Source organism: Bemisia tabaci, chromosome 10, assembly GCF_918797505.1.
Source record: "Bemisia tabaci chromosome 10, PGI_BMITA_v3".
NCBI classification, from domain to species: domain Eukaryota; kingdom Metazoa; phylum Arthropoda; class Insecta; order Hemiptera; family Aleyrodidae; genus Bemisia; species Bemisia tabaci.
This window is the reverse complement of record NC_092802.1, coordinates 25,352,545-25,366,026: the sequence shown is the minus strand read 5'-3', so window position 1 is coordinate 25,366,026 and position 13,482 is coordinate 25,352,545. Positions and strand designations below refer to the sequence as shown.

At 34.5% G+C, this 13,482-nt stretch overlaps 2 protein-coding genes across 3 annotated transcripts in view; one reads left to right on the top strand and one right to left on the bottom strand.

The window, feature by feature from the left end:
• Positions 1-8,765, top strand: part of LOC109042269 (uncharacterized) — a 36,007-nt gene extending 27,242 nt beyond the window's left edge. For both annotated transcript variants that reach the window (XM_019058916.2, XM_019058917.2), the window contains one exon: positions 889-8,765. In XM_019058916.2, coding sequence (XP_018914461.2) covers positions 889-924 — 36 coding nt within the window. In that variant the 3' untranslated portion in view covers positions 925-8,765. The remainder of the gene's footprint in view (positions 1-888) is intronic.
• Positions 8,766-9,852: 1,087 nt separating this feature from the next.
• Phf5a (PHD finger protein 5a) lies at positions 9,853-13,402 on the bottom strand. Its single transcript, XM_019058926.2, has 3 exons — positions 13,195-13,402; positions 11,227-11,417; positions 9,853-10,100 (listed from the first exon to the last, which is right to left on the bottom strand). Exons 1-3 carry the CDS (start codon positions 13,244-13,246, stop codon positions 10,011-10,013), a joined length of 333 nt encoding a protein of 110 aa, XP_018914471.1. The 5' UTR covers positions 13,247-13,402; the 3' UTR covers positions 9,853-10,010.
• Positions 13,403-13,482: the final 80 nt, after the last annotated feature.

Sequence of the window (13,482 nt, the reverse complement as noted above, 5' to 3'; positions counted from 1 at the left end):
GCGATTCAATTATGTGTCATCTCGATATTTCCTGTCAGGTCCGAACAATGGTGCCTCTCCAAAAAGCTTCGACCATTTAAAGAGTAAACACGTTTGAATAAAGTCTTGACTCTATTACTTTCATAGCACTTCAAAAAACAAATTTACCAAGTTCTACCAATAAGAATGATACACATTAGCAACTGAAAGAAAAAAAAATTCAATTATAAAATATTTTTGAAAGGGATCAACAAGTTTTGCTGCTATTTTTTAATTTAAGTTTGACTTCCTCATCGGAAAACCTGCTTTTTATCGGCGTATTTCAGTAATAACTGGACTAGATTTTGTAATACAGAACCACTGCTCCTGGCTTATTTTAGGAAGAATGTATTTGCTATCAGTCTCCCGATGTAAATAGGCGCTTTTGTGGGCGAATCAGAAGTGGTAGATCCTCATTGCAAAATTCAGAATATTCAGTGACATCAAAGTTATACGTATGTTTAAATTTGAACCATCAAAACTGTGGTGTAAAACAATGACTTGCCACCAAATCAGTCTATTGAGCGTGAACAGGGTTGCTGGTGGTCGAGAAAACCTGGAAAGTTAGGGAATTCATGGGAATTGACGGGGAATTTCGCAAACAGCCTTAAGCCAAAGTCAGCATAATTAAAAGAAAAAGCAACTTGGAAGTTGTGCTGAAAGATGAGGGAGGCCAGGGATTTCGAAAATTTTGGAATCAGGCGAAAACAGAAGATGTCAGAGAAAAGTCAGTGAAAGACAGGGAATCTGCAAATGAAAACATTTAAGGAACCCTGATAAAAACTTTTCTCCATGTTAGTAAAATTTTGAATGTTTACTGTTCCTTGAGGTCAACAATCAATACAATCTCGTTTATTTTTTTTATTTCAGAGTGAAGCTGCGTGCGGCAAAGTTGACAAATATTAATTATCCTGTTTATCGCAACTGCTAGGTGCAACCTAGAGGAGTTGCCTATTCTAAAAAATGACAGTTACCTAGTTATTAGATTCATCGTCTTGTGTTACCGAAGCCTGTATAACAGTACGTCTGTGCAATCTGTGTTCACAATCGATTTTCAGCAGTTACTAACTAACTGCATCAATCAACCAAACGATCAACAGAGTGGATCTAAGAAAAACTGTGTGTGCCTTCAGAAACTGACTTTACTCCTTTGGTCTTTCAACAGCCTTATTTTTCTGATAGTTTTGTTGTAGGCCTAACGGATTTTTTTTATCTTCATATTTTCGTAGTTGATCACCATGGCCTGTCAGCTCTTAGCTCTTCTTTTATGTCTGGCCTGAAAATGAGTGAGCTTGCGTTTTTCTGATAAATCTATTTTCATAGGATTTCATTATTCTAACTGATTGAAACACAGCTGCCTTGATTTTGGAACCCTCTTTCCTTTTTCAAGACTGTAACAATGTTTGAAATAATTTTCAACTTCATGAGAGGATTTGAATTGTAAATTTCATCTTAAAGAAAAGAATAGATTGCTTCTTTTAAATGCATCTACCTTGAAGTACTTTTTAACGTTGCTTTCAATGGACCATCAAGCAGGGTATGAAATTTAGCACCACCATACCTGTTTTCATATCGAAATTTCATGTAAAACACAATGGATGACACATTAAACTCATAAGTTAAAAAATAACAGTTCTTATCAAATAACAGCTCACATAAAAACCCAGGGTCTACGTGAGTCAAATTAAGAATGAGTCTAATTTTGATGTATATTATGATGAAAGACGATGTTCGGTATTCCGACTTTTTCCTGACAAGATTAAAGGTACCTTGTACGGAAAGAGAAAGGAGATGCGTGTGATAAGAAGCTTTGATTATTTGCCGAACGCTAAAATTGATTTCAATGCACAATTCGTTCTATGTTAATCACAGTTTTTTTTTTTTTTTTTTTTTTTTTTTTTTTTTTTACAAAGTTGCATTCACTGTTCAAAATGTAACCTGCAAACACTTATTGCTTAGCTATGTGTGAAAAACGTGTTTGGTGTGAAAACTTGATGAGAAAACATGTGCTGCAGTGCTCGATTTCTTACTTCTTCTAGTGGTCCATTGGCTTTCAAGTTGAGCTTTTAAAGCAGTAACCAGTAAAGTACACGGTCCCTAAAAGGAATGTTGGTTTGTGATATACATTCATCCTATTTTCTCTCAACTAATTTGGTGTTTGGTGTGTCTCTTTTTTGTATGAGTTTCTGTATTGTATATCTGTTAAATTGTTTTTCCAATATCATTTAAACTGTCATCAAAGTAGCAAGCACATTTGTGTAAGAGCACAAATAGAGCTCTCGTAGAGAGTACTGAATTTTCTCTGTATTCCCTTTTTTTCAAAAGGTTTATCTGTAGGTAAATTCAGAAACCATTGTATTTATGCACAGTTTGGATTTTATCACTGTTATGTTTTTAGACATGACATCAAAGTCATGAACGGAAACCTCTTATAAGCTCAAGTGAAACCTTGATCTTCTTGTTAAGGGTAGCCGTTTTTGAGAGTATTTAACCCTTGAAGTCAACTTTCATGAAACAGGGACCAAATCAAAATAGTCTCTTTAATCAAGGTATCCAATTTATTTTCTGTTTTATCCCTACCTTTGTGTGATATAGCCATTATCTCAATCAAATACATGCTCTAGATTAATTAGAAATATCTTAGAGATCATTTTATTTTGTATTAATTTGTTAATAATTTTCTAGCCACCCTTGTATTTGTAAAAAAAAAAAAAAAAATGTTGTGAGGGAACCTGTGAAATCTTACTGTTAATTAGTTCATTTAATCCATTTTGTTTTTTATTTTTCTTATTATCACAAGTCTGCTTGTCCTCATCCCTCCCTCCCCCCCCCCCCCCCTCCAAGCTGAGTAGCTCTCAAAGCTTGTTTATATAGTAATCCCGAAGCCTCTTGACGCAAATAATTTATGAAGTAAAAATAATTTTCTCTTGTATCATTCAACTGTGAAAACATTTTTCATATTTTTCCACAACTTTCTTTAGATGTCGGTTCGTTTGTATTGATGCAATCTGATTCTAAATTACAGTAAAATGTTAGGAAAACATCTTTTTTCAGTATAGATTTATCTTTTATCAACAGGAACTAAAATAGAGCCAGGTCATAGAAATTGAGATTAAATTATCTCCACCTGTGAGCGTTCAAATAAATGGATCAGGAACATCCCTTTTTTTTAAGTATGGTCATAATTTCAATTTTCCATTCCATTTTCATCAGTATTTTTTTTTCATGTTAAGCTTTCAAATTATTCTTCAAAAATTTTGCAGCGCCAAGGGGCTGCGGTGAATCAATTGGAGAGCTGTTGAGCTGAATGTTTGCAATTGAGTTTAGATAATTCCCGTTTTGTATTTTCTATGTTTTATCTTATTTGTTATTCTTTTTAGTTTTTCATTTTCACAATTTCCATAATTATTATGTCATGTTGGTGTTAAGTTTATATCGCACGCCTCTACTGGACTTTCCCTTCTGTTACATGTTGGCTCGGAGTTATAGTTTTAATGTTCAAATGATGTATCTCTTTGTTGTATTTAATGATCGTTTATTTTTGTAATGAAAAAAGGAAAGTCGAGAAATATGAAGTTTGAATTATGAAAGGACCAAGGAGTTACTAAGTTGCTATCTGTAATTATTTTTGCTTCTCAAGAAGATCCTGCCTCTTATTTCTAAAACTAACACTCAGGAGACAAAATCAAGGAAAAATGTCGGGGGCCGTTTACAAAATATGCACCATTAACTTTTGGATTTTTTGAACCCCCATCCCCCCGTAAAGTGAGGTAGTCTGTTGAAATTCATAGTGAGCAAGTATTGCTTTTCACCTCATGTCTTTGTTTCATAATGTATTTAAACTGTAAATTCATAAGTAACCATGCTTACAGGTGTATTGTGCTAAGTGCAAAGTGTTTTCCGTTAAATATTATGTCCTCATGTGTATTTTTTTACAGTTATCCTCAGCTGGTTTGATTGTGTAAATTGAATAGTTTTCAGAGCTTGATTATATTTATTAAAGTTTCTAAAGAAAAAAAGAATATTTTCACAGCTTTTTGTGCTCAAAACAAGAAAGAAAATCAAGCCAGTTCCAATAAACAGGGTCCTGAAGTGAACCACTCTTTTGGAAACAAAAGTTTCTTTGCCTCAACTTTCTTGAGCATGAAACGTATATTTTTCAATACAAAGTAAATATTTTCGTCTCTCTTTAGCCTACATTTTTTATCCTTACTATATCGTACATTACTAATTTAAGTCTATGTTCATATTTTTATAAATTTTACTTCTGTAATCGGAAAAAAATGAATCTAAAAACACAATGTGAACTGAAGGAAATTAAATACCGCACACTCGTAATCAGTTGTGAGAAAAGGCTACCATCACCTGTTGCAACCAGTTCCCTCCTTTTAGTCATTCCTTATTTAGCTCTGCCAGAATTTTATTGGATCCTCGTTAGTATTATTTATCATTGCGGCAATGCCATTCTATCTGACTATCTCCTGATTCATGTATCGCAATGTTGTTCTCAGTTTTTTATTTTTATTTATTTATTTTCCTGTATTATTTTCTTTTCTTTTTTTGTCATCCACATTGTATCCAGCTAAGAATCACTCTGTATCCCCGTTTTGTACGACGCAGTATTTTAATTTTGTATACCTTTTGTTATCTAATTTTATCCCATATTGCCGCGTAGAAGCTTGATGAGACTGAACTCAGTGCAATGAATATTTCATTCAAAATGCGTTATCATATTGAAAATTCGCAAGTCCTGAATGTCCTTTCCACAACTTAACTTTTTTCAACAGCTGAAACTATGTGTTTCATTGGACTCTAAAGTTTGACATCATTATTTTTCCTCATTCCTTTGATGTTTTCAAAACTCTAGCATTGTTTCTTAAATTTTTCTCTTTTGGTTACCAAAATTACGCTGATTTGTTCGAACTATTCACATTATCTCGTGCGAAAGCAGAAAATGTTCTCTTTGTGGCAAATCATCATTCGAGGTAGTTTTAACATTCCAAATCATTCATTCTACGTCAGCTTTTTGTTACCCTGTAACTTGTGATCTTGTTTAATTCACTGGATTTTTTTACCTTCAATGATCCATCCTGCGGAAGTTTGATGCATAATTTTAAAGAATCTGTTGAATCATATCGTATTGTATTTTATTACACTGCAAGAAAAAGTGTAACTGTAAAATCATATTTTTCTTAATGATCGTTTTTCTAGTTTTAAATTTCACCATATTGTCAAGTTTCTTCAGAATAGAAACCTTTCAAAGGATCCCTGCCCTCAAAAATCAGGCTCCTCCTTTGGAAACTGAGTATTCTGTGCTCATATTTTATAGTTTTGTATTTTAACCCAATTTCGTAATGCCTCTTTGCAAGAGGATCATTATTTAGTATCTTACATGTACTTCTACGAAAGTAATAGACGAGATGTCCTTACTTTATTTATCTAGTTATTTGTAATTTTGAATTTTTGTTTTTTGTTTAACTTTTAAAACGTAGAAATTCTATATGGTGACCTGTTATACCTTGTGTATTCAACTTTGAATCGGGAGTTTAAATTAAGAGCTCATCCTTTGTGAGTGGTTGATTTTGAATGATCTCTGTATTTGCTATGTCTCGCACCCCTCAGCGAAAGTTCTTTGCTGTCAAGGTGTTGAATGCATAGTTTTAAAGGTCTCTTGAGCATGAAATTCTGCAACCTTGAATTTATTCTCAAACGTGAATGTATCAATCATAACTAAATGCTGATATTACACCATGGGTTTTCTTCAGTGGAGAGCGCAGTAGTTGAGACTTGGATGGTAATGTGGTAGCCACGGAATTTCCGTTTTTTTATATTTCTTGCTCTCTCCTCTTGAAAAGCAGCTTAAGCAGCCTTCCTCTCGCAGAGAGGTGAACAAGGAACAACTTTATTTATGAAGATGTTTTCTTGACATCCATGTAACTTGTTGATCTCCTCCTTGCATTTCATCTAAATTTACACGAGCAAAAGCATCAATCAAGTTGTTGAACTTGAACTTCTGCTGAGTCTTGATAACAAGGGAAAATAGTTTCTGTCCAAAACACAAGATGGGCAAGTCAATCGCTGTCACCTAACGTTTGTGTGTCCTATATCTGCCCGTTGAGGGCTGTAACATACTACGGTTTGCATCCTAGCCTTAAACCAGTTGGTGCAGGACGCAAAATAGGTGATGCAAATGGACCTTCCCGTCTTGTGTCTCCGGTGCAAACTCATTTTTTCTGTCAAGAACCGGCAAGTATTTCACGAAATCTGCATTTACAGAATTTTAATCGTGTGTTCGCCGAGGCTTTTTCTTTGGAGGTCGCTTCTGATCACTTCAATTGCATTTCTCAAGTCAACTGCTCGTAATTGATCACACCAAGATCTTGAGTATTTTTCCAGTCGGAAAGTACAAGTCTGCATATCTCCTGACAATCAGGAATGCAGTATAAACCTGCGACTTCTTTTATTCGCTCTCAATCTCTGAAGCTCAATGATAAAAATCAGTCTTCACATCATCCTGTCGTAAGCAATTAACGAGTGAATCTGAAGAGACTCAGTGTACATTGTTTCAAACAAGGATTAGGCTTTGAAAACCACGTCCATCCACTGTGCGACTTTTTAAAGTTGGCTTTGCCAACAATATTTCTTTTTCTTCTTAGATTTTATCTATTTATATTTACAATTTCAAGTATTTGCATAAGTGTGTACAAGAGATCTTTAAATTTGTACCATATTATCAATCATGAAGGAGATACCTGTATCTTTTGTTACTTTTTTACGATCATAATCATTGTTGCCCTAGCATGTAGTCTTTTTTTATATTTGTTTTTTCTTTTGATATTGTTTAATTCTATTTTATTTTCTAGAACATTCATATCTTTTTAACACATGAAAAAATTTAGTTTTCCCGAACTTGAGGGCCCGATCTATTACCCAGCAAAAATCAAGAACTAAATTGTAATAGTCAGAAGAAAGCAGGACACCTATATACGTATCTTTTTTGTTGAGGAAATACGTACCTCATAATATTGAGTTTAGTGCAAGGAGTGTCCGAAAAGGAAAACGTAATAATGGCTTCTCCTTGAATTACAACATTCCACGAAGCGCAATATTCTTTAAAAATAAATTCATGATTTTGCATCTGGAACATTGTTGCGCTTATTGCCGTGCACATCACTTTTTTATATGAATGATGATTTTGAAAGTTGAACATTCAATATTGAAGCCTGGTTTGCAGTTAGCGTTTGTTCTACAATCAAATGAATCTGTACTATTTGTATTACTAATCAGTGTGCATTAAGTGTAGGTATTATTCTATTTTTATTCCTTGAGGTACCACCGGTTAGTCTTGTAAGCAGTTTTGGGATCTTTCTATGTTAATGTATTACTTAAACGGTAATTTTTCTCACCTCCTTCATTCATGTGTTTCTATAGATGTATTAATGTACGTTTGCATATATTTGTACCTATGTATGATTGTACCTTCTCAATGCACATGATTTCGTAAAAGTACTTAAAAGCCAGTTTTTAGAGACGTAAAATTTGGACAGGACGGTATGTCTTGGGAAACTTTGTGGCCCAGATGCATTTATGAAGAGATGATTTTCGGAAGACCTGCTCAATACATTGATTCCTATTATAAATTACCTAACTCTATTTTTACGTATCATCAAATCTTTTGAAAGCTGACTAAAGGTTTTGAAGTTGAGTTTTGGTCAGTTTCAGAGTTTCTTGTCACCTGTTCATTTTGTTACTGATCATAGTTTGAGTGAGTCCAAATTTTATGCGCTTGATTTGTTTTTAGTCACCATCTTATTCATGACCTTCGAATATTTTTGTTGTTATTATCAAGATACTTGAACTACTTTTAAACACTATTTTCTTTACGGCCTCTTTGTCAACTGAAAAACATGTGCTTCATAGACGACTAGGGAAGGTGCAAATTGAATTATACTCTTGTTTTTCTTGTGAGCGGGAGATCTAAGTTTTTTTAACTAGTACTGAATAAAGACATCAGTACCCTAGTTGGGAGTTAATTTCAGTAATTTTTTTTATGCAAAGCATGCTCTACCTGAAATTTTGATGAAAAAAAAAGAAAAAAAAACATATCTGAATGTTTAAATTTGCACTTACCTACCGTCCTGTGGCCCATGGAAATTACATTCAAGGAGATCCCTACCAGAAGTAAACAAATACTAAATCGTCAATCTATTTCATTAATATACCATTTTTTTTTTTTTTTTTTTGAATGGCGTAGTGTAGAGAATATCCTTTAATTTTATTGTTATTCAGCTGCCTCTGCCCAAAACATCTCTTTCAAAACTTCAAATTCAAGCTAGAACTGTATCAATGTGAATTATTGCGTTTGGATTTGTCAAATTACATGTAGCTGAATAGAGCTTGTGAACCTTTGCTATGTCAGCAACATTAGTCGTCGTCATAGCCCCCCCCCCCCCCCCCCCCAACTTCAGGTTCAAGCTGAGTTATATTTTTTGGAACAAAAAGCCAAGATGATTGAAGGTGATCAGTGGCTCTGAGACAGGGCTTTGTTTTAGTCACCTTTTGATGGCTAGATGTTGACTAAAAACTGACAAGTTCGATCATTTGATTTGTTCTGTTGTTTAAGTGTAGGTAATCTATTTCAATTTTATTGTTATTGTCTGTTGATTATGATCCTCTTGTCTAGCATGTGTTATTGTAGTGGAATAATTCTCACCTTGTTGTAAAATAAAAGTCAAACATAATTTGCATCCATTTGCCTTCTGTTTCCCCCACCGAACGGTTTTCAGTTAAAGCACTGAGAAAATCCACTTGAATTACAAAATCAGTCCATCACCAATGAAGTAGGCATGCTTTCAACTTGTATATGTATTGGCTAGGATGGCAAATGGTAGTAATGATAGGATACGTAAAAATTTCATGTGATGAATTTTATTCTGAAATTTGGCAAGACTTTAATTTTGTTTCAAATGATTTAAGCAAATGCACAACATGTTAAATTTTCTCTATGTTCAGAGTAGAGATCAATCTCGAGTTTTTGAAAGTTATGCCACTCAAAGGTGCAGTAATTTGGACCTCCCTTCCCATTTTAAAAACTCCTTTTATCCTAAAACTTCCCTTGCTATCACCTCTTTATTACTTTTCATTCACCAATTGCCACAACCTAGTTTAAAAATTAAAAATGCTCAGAAAACAAAAAAAGGGAAACTGTGGAACAAGTGATAAAATGAATTAAGGCAGAAACGTTCTTGCCTCAGAGAAGAAATGTATGTTAAGGTAGGCTATATTAATGGCCAAAATTGGAAGAGGATGGACACTCGTTTCTACTAAAATGAAAGCATTTTGAATTGGCGTGTACTTTTGCGTCTCAGGAATATTTGGTCAGCAATTTTGTGCAAAAATTGAGAAAATCATAACAAGCTTATGCTAACTAAAGGAACGTTTTACCCTGAGAACAAAGGCCAAAACTCGTCCGATAAATAAAAAAAAAAAAAAATGAAAAAAAAAAAAAACCTGTAGAAATATAATTTTGCAAGATTGAGAGTAGAATTTGTTTTATGAATTCAACTATGGCGCTTACCATTTTTCTCGTTTGTTCCTCTGCATGAGTTTTCTCCTTCTAAATACTTGTAGAGATTATCGCTAAGAAAAAATGAGAAAAATGTTAAGCAAGAGGGATTTCGGTTCCTTTCTCAAAAATTTGAAGAGAAATGTACTTCTCGTCACTGGTTTACATTTGAAGATATGAAATCAAAATCAATGTGGAGTGTACCAGGAGTAACTGTTATCCTTTTTGTGGTTCAGCTCATTTGTGCGAGTAATGAAGATAAAAAACACTTTTAATTGATCCAATCTTTCTTCATTATATCTAGAAATCTGTACAAAATTTAAAAACCATCACGAATAAAATTAAGATGAATAGTTGAGACGCAGCTCATGATATCATCATTGAATGAAAAATATATACAATCGGTGAAATAAATGCAGAAAGATCTTCATCTTTTCTTGAATCCATACTTTTTCCGCTCGTAGAAAAGATCTGTCTTTGAACTGCCAAGGTTGACGATTTTAGGACATCCATCTCTCTGCAAAAGAATGATAAAAGTAAAGCTTACACTAGAACCTGTATGCACTTTTTTAGAATTTAAAAATAGCTACGTGAAGTTCAGAATTAAATGAACAATTTAACTACAGACAATTTAACTGTGCGTTTGATTGGCTCAGGACTCGGCAATCTACGTTTTAAAATAAACACATTTTTCATAAGAACTTTAATGACTTTATGCTTGCTATTGAATTAACTAATTCATTGGTTTATCAGCTCCTTTAGAGAGGGCGAGAGATTAAGTCTCAATATTATTCAGTCTTGCCTTATCCTTGTAACAGAACCACTTCATTCCATATGATTAATGGATTGATTAATTTAATTGATGGTTGTCATCACAAGTTATGGAAAATAAAGTTGATCAACATGATAATAAATTAAAAAAGTATGAATCTTTCAGTTTCTTTTTAACCTATACATATGAGGAAAGCCAGAAGCTAGGAACACTCATATCATCGCTCCTCTGATGTAAGGGTGCATCTCAATTCCCACATAAGTCCCAGAAAATATGGATATAGATGTAAAACAGGGCTGAATAGAAATTGAGACACGCTCTTCGTCAGTAAGGCGATGAAATGTGGCATTACCAGTACTTGCTCACTAGTGTACGGAGTACTGGACAAGACAGCCCCAAAATACGACTTTATTACTGCTTCTTTACATAGCAACTGTGATGTACTTTAGGAGAGTATTAGACGATTAAAAAACTAGGGTACATTGACACATGATATTTTTCAACAATGGTTTTGCAGGTCCCATCTGCACATAGTGTTGAGTTAGAAGACATTTTCTATGAGTGAATTTTGGCAACTGAGTATTCTAAAAAAACAAATTTAGCATAGTTAGTGCTGCGGCTCTAGAGAGCTGTTTGAGCACAGTTAATTTTTACTTTAATATTGCTTGAGTTAAACATTGCTTCACTGGCTCATCAGATATTGTTTCCACTTTATCTTAAGATGACATTACTGTCACATAAGCATGTCTTTTGAGGAATGGTTAATGAGCGCTTGAGTCATTATATAAAGCCATTGCTACGCTGAAGAATTTTTGAGGGGAAACTAGACATTTTTCCCAATCAGTTACTTGCTTTAAAAAATGGAACTTACATCTTTTTCTTGTATTGTGCATTCTTTACAATAATATGCATCAGATACTCCAGGACCACCACAGATTACGCATCTACCTTGATAGGAACCATAGTTACATTCATCACAAATACGGACTAACGTGCACGGCCGGACATAGGAGTCACAAATTACACACTTTCCATCGCATTTTTCACACAATCTGCCAATAGCTGAAAAAAAAATAGGGGTCGGTTGATTACCATGTCTGAGTGTAAAAAGAAAGAAATGGATGAACCAAGATTGTTCTGCTACATAATATGAGTTTCTTTTGTTGAAGAGGGTTTTCTCTAATCTCTATTCGAGTATTAATTTTTGAAAGGGCACCGGACCAACATTATGACTTGAAATTTTTACAAATCATTCTTCGCCAAGTGTAGAAAAATCGCTACCATTTTCCAGAAATGATAAGTAGTCGTTTTCCATGTAGAAAATATAGTCTTTTCCTTTTTTCTTCAAGTAACTGTCGAGGGCTAATTCCATCCATCTTCACAGCGTCTCAAGTGCCAGTCCCTAAGAGTAGTTTTGTTTACCTGAAAGTACCAGCCCTACTACTGAAACACCACAACAGTATGCCAGGAAGTGTGCAATGCCGCATATCAAGAAACGCAGTACAGCAGTTTCACTGGTGATGTGCAACAATAATTATGTAAAAATTGGTTCTATGGTCTTCAAGGTTTGAGCTGCAAACGATGCTGGGCAATCCAGCGATTATTTTTTTTAAATGCTGTCAAAGCTCTCTTTCTGAATGCAAATTATTAAAATTTCCAGATATGTGTTTTTTTTTGTATTTTCTCTATGACTCCAAATATCACAGTCTGAAAAAAAAATTTATTGACTTCGGTTATAATTGAATTAGTGAGAGTGAAAACAAACCAACTCGAAATCAAATCGAATAAAAAACTGCAGAGTAGATGGAGAAAAGCTTTTAGGTGTCAGAGGACAAGTACTTACTTAGGGACATTTTAAAGGCCCAAGTTGACATAGAGGCGCCACATTAATGACTTCTATAACCAATGGGCATTTTTAAGTTTCCAAGTTGATTTGTTACTTATCATCCTGACTGATTTAATCATGCGAATAGTTTCCTCTGTTTTGAGGGATACATACGTTCATGCCAGTTGCTCAGTGAGCCTGAGTCTATATCTTCCTGCTATCTGATTGTTGAAACTGAGTCGGCCTGAGGCCTTGTCTCCACGAGCCGTTTCACAAGATTTGTCCCAGGGAAAAATCCCACTTACGAAGTTGGGAAAAATATTGAGATAATCAATATTTTTCCCAGTACCAAGTATGGTACTTGTACCCCTAGGATCCACTGAGAGAAGAAGAAGAAGTGAAAACGAATTGTGCGATATTTTATTCATTACTAAATGGTTAATGTTTGTTTAGTTAAAATAATGTGTCTAATTGTCAATTGAGTGCAATTATTATAATAATCCCGGTTAAATACTCCACTTAAACTAATTTATCTTCCCACGCAAACTAGTAGGACTGTATGAGCCCCGTCCCGTGGAGACGGTAACTGGGAAAAATCCCAGAAGTTTCATTCCTGCGATTCGAACTTGGGACAAATCCCATGAAAACTTCCCGTGGAGACAAGGCCTGACAAGACAGGACATAGCCCTATCTAGAACATGGAATATATCCCATTTTGATGTCTCATCAGGTTGCATTAAACTTACAATAGTCAGCCTGCTGGGACCCTGAAAATTAGGGCACAACATTCAATTATTTCTACAGAAGTGAGAAAGGCTTCAGCCAAGAAGTATCCGACTTCTTGGACTTACACCTTGCAATTACAACGACCCAAACTGTAAATTACTGACGTGCTAGTGTGCATTGTTTCTTAAAATATCAATACTTATTTTACTGGGGATTTACAGACAAAAAACAAGAACTGAATCAAACGTAAAGTTTGGTCCATCACACAACTACGATGACAGTACTCACCAACACCAGGTTGCTTCCTGCAAAAAATTAGATCAGGATGATGCTTTGCCATTGGATTTACTAAATGGTTGAAGAGGCAGAATTTCGTTTGTCACGAACAAATTAAAATAGAATTTCGGGGCAAAAGACAGGGAGAAGCCGGTCGAACACCACGATTACAAGAAGCAGGCCGCAGGCGTTGTGTTGGTTGTAGAGGTTATGTTGCTATTGAAAAACAAAAGGGAGGCTGCCAAATTTCAACTAAAGTTAAAATCATGTAACTTTTGATTGCAATGTTCAATTAATTTC

Excerpts from the sequence above, each read along its gene's own strand:
- Phf5a (XM_019058926.2), bottom strand. The coding sequence starts at position 13,246 with ATGGCAAAGCATCATCCTGATCTAATTTTTTGCAGGAAGCAACCTGGT. Across the intron at positions 11,418-13,194 it reads CAGGAAGCAACCTGGTGTTG|CTATTGGCAGATTGTGTGAA; the intron begins GTGAGTACTGTC and ends TTTTTTTTTCAG. Across the intron at positions 10,101-11,226 it reads GCACAATACAAGAAAAAGAT|AGAGATGGATGTCCTAAAAT; the intron begins GTAAGTTCCATT and ends ATTCTTTTGCAG.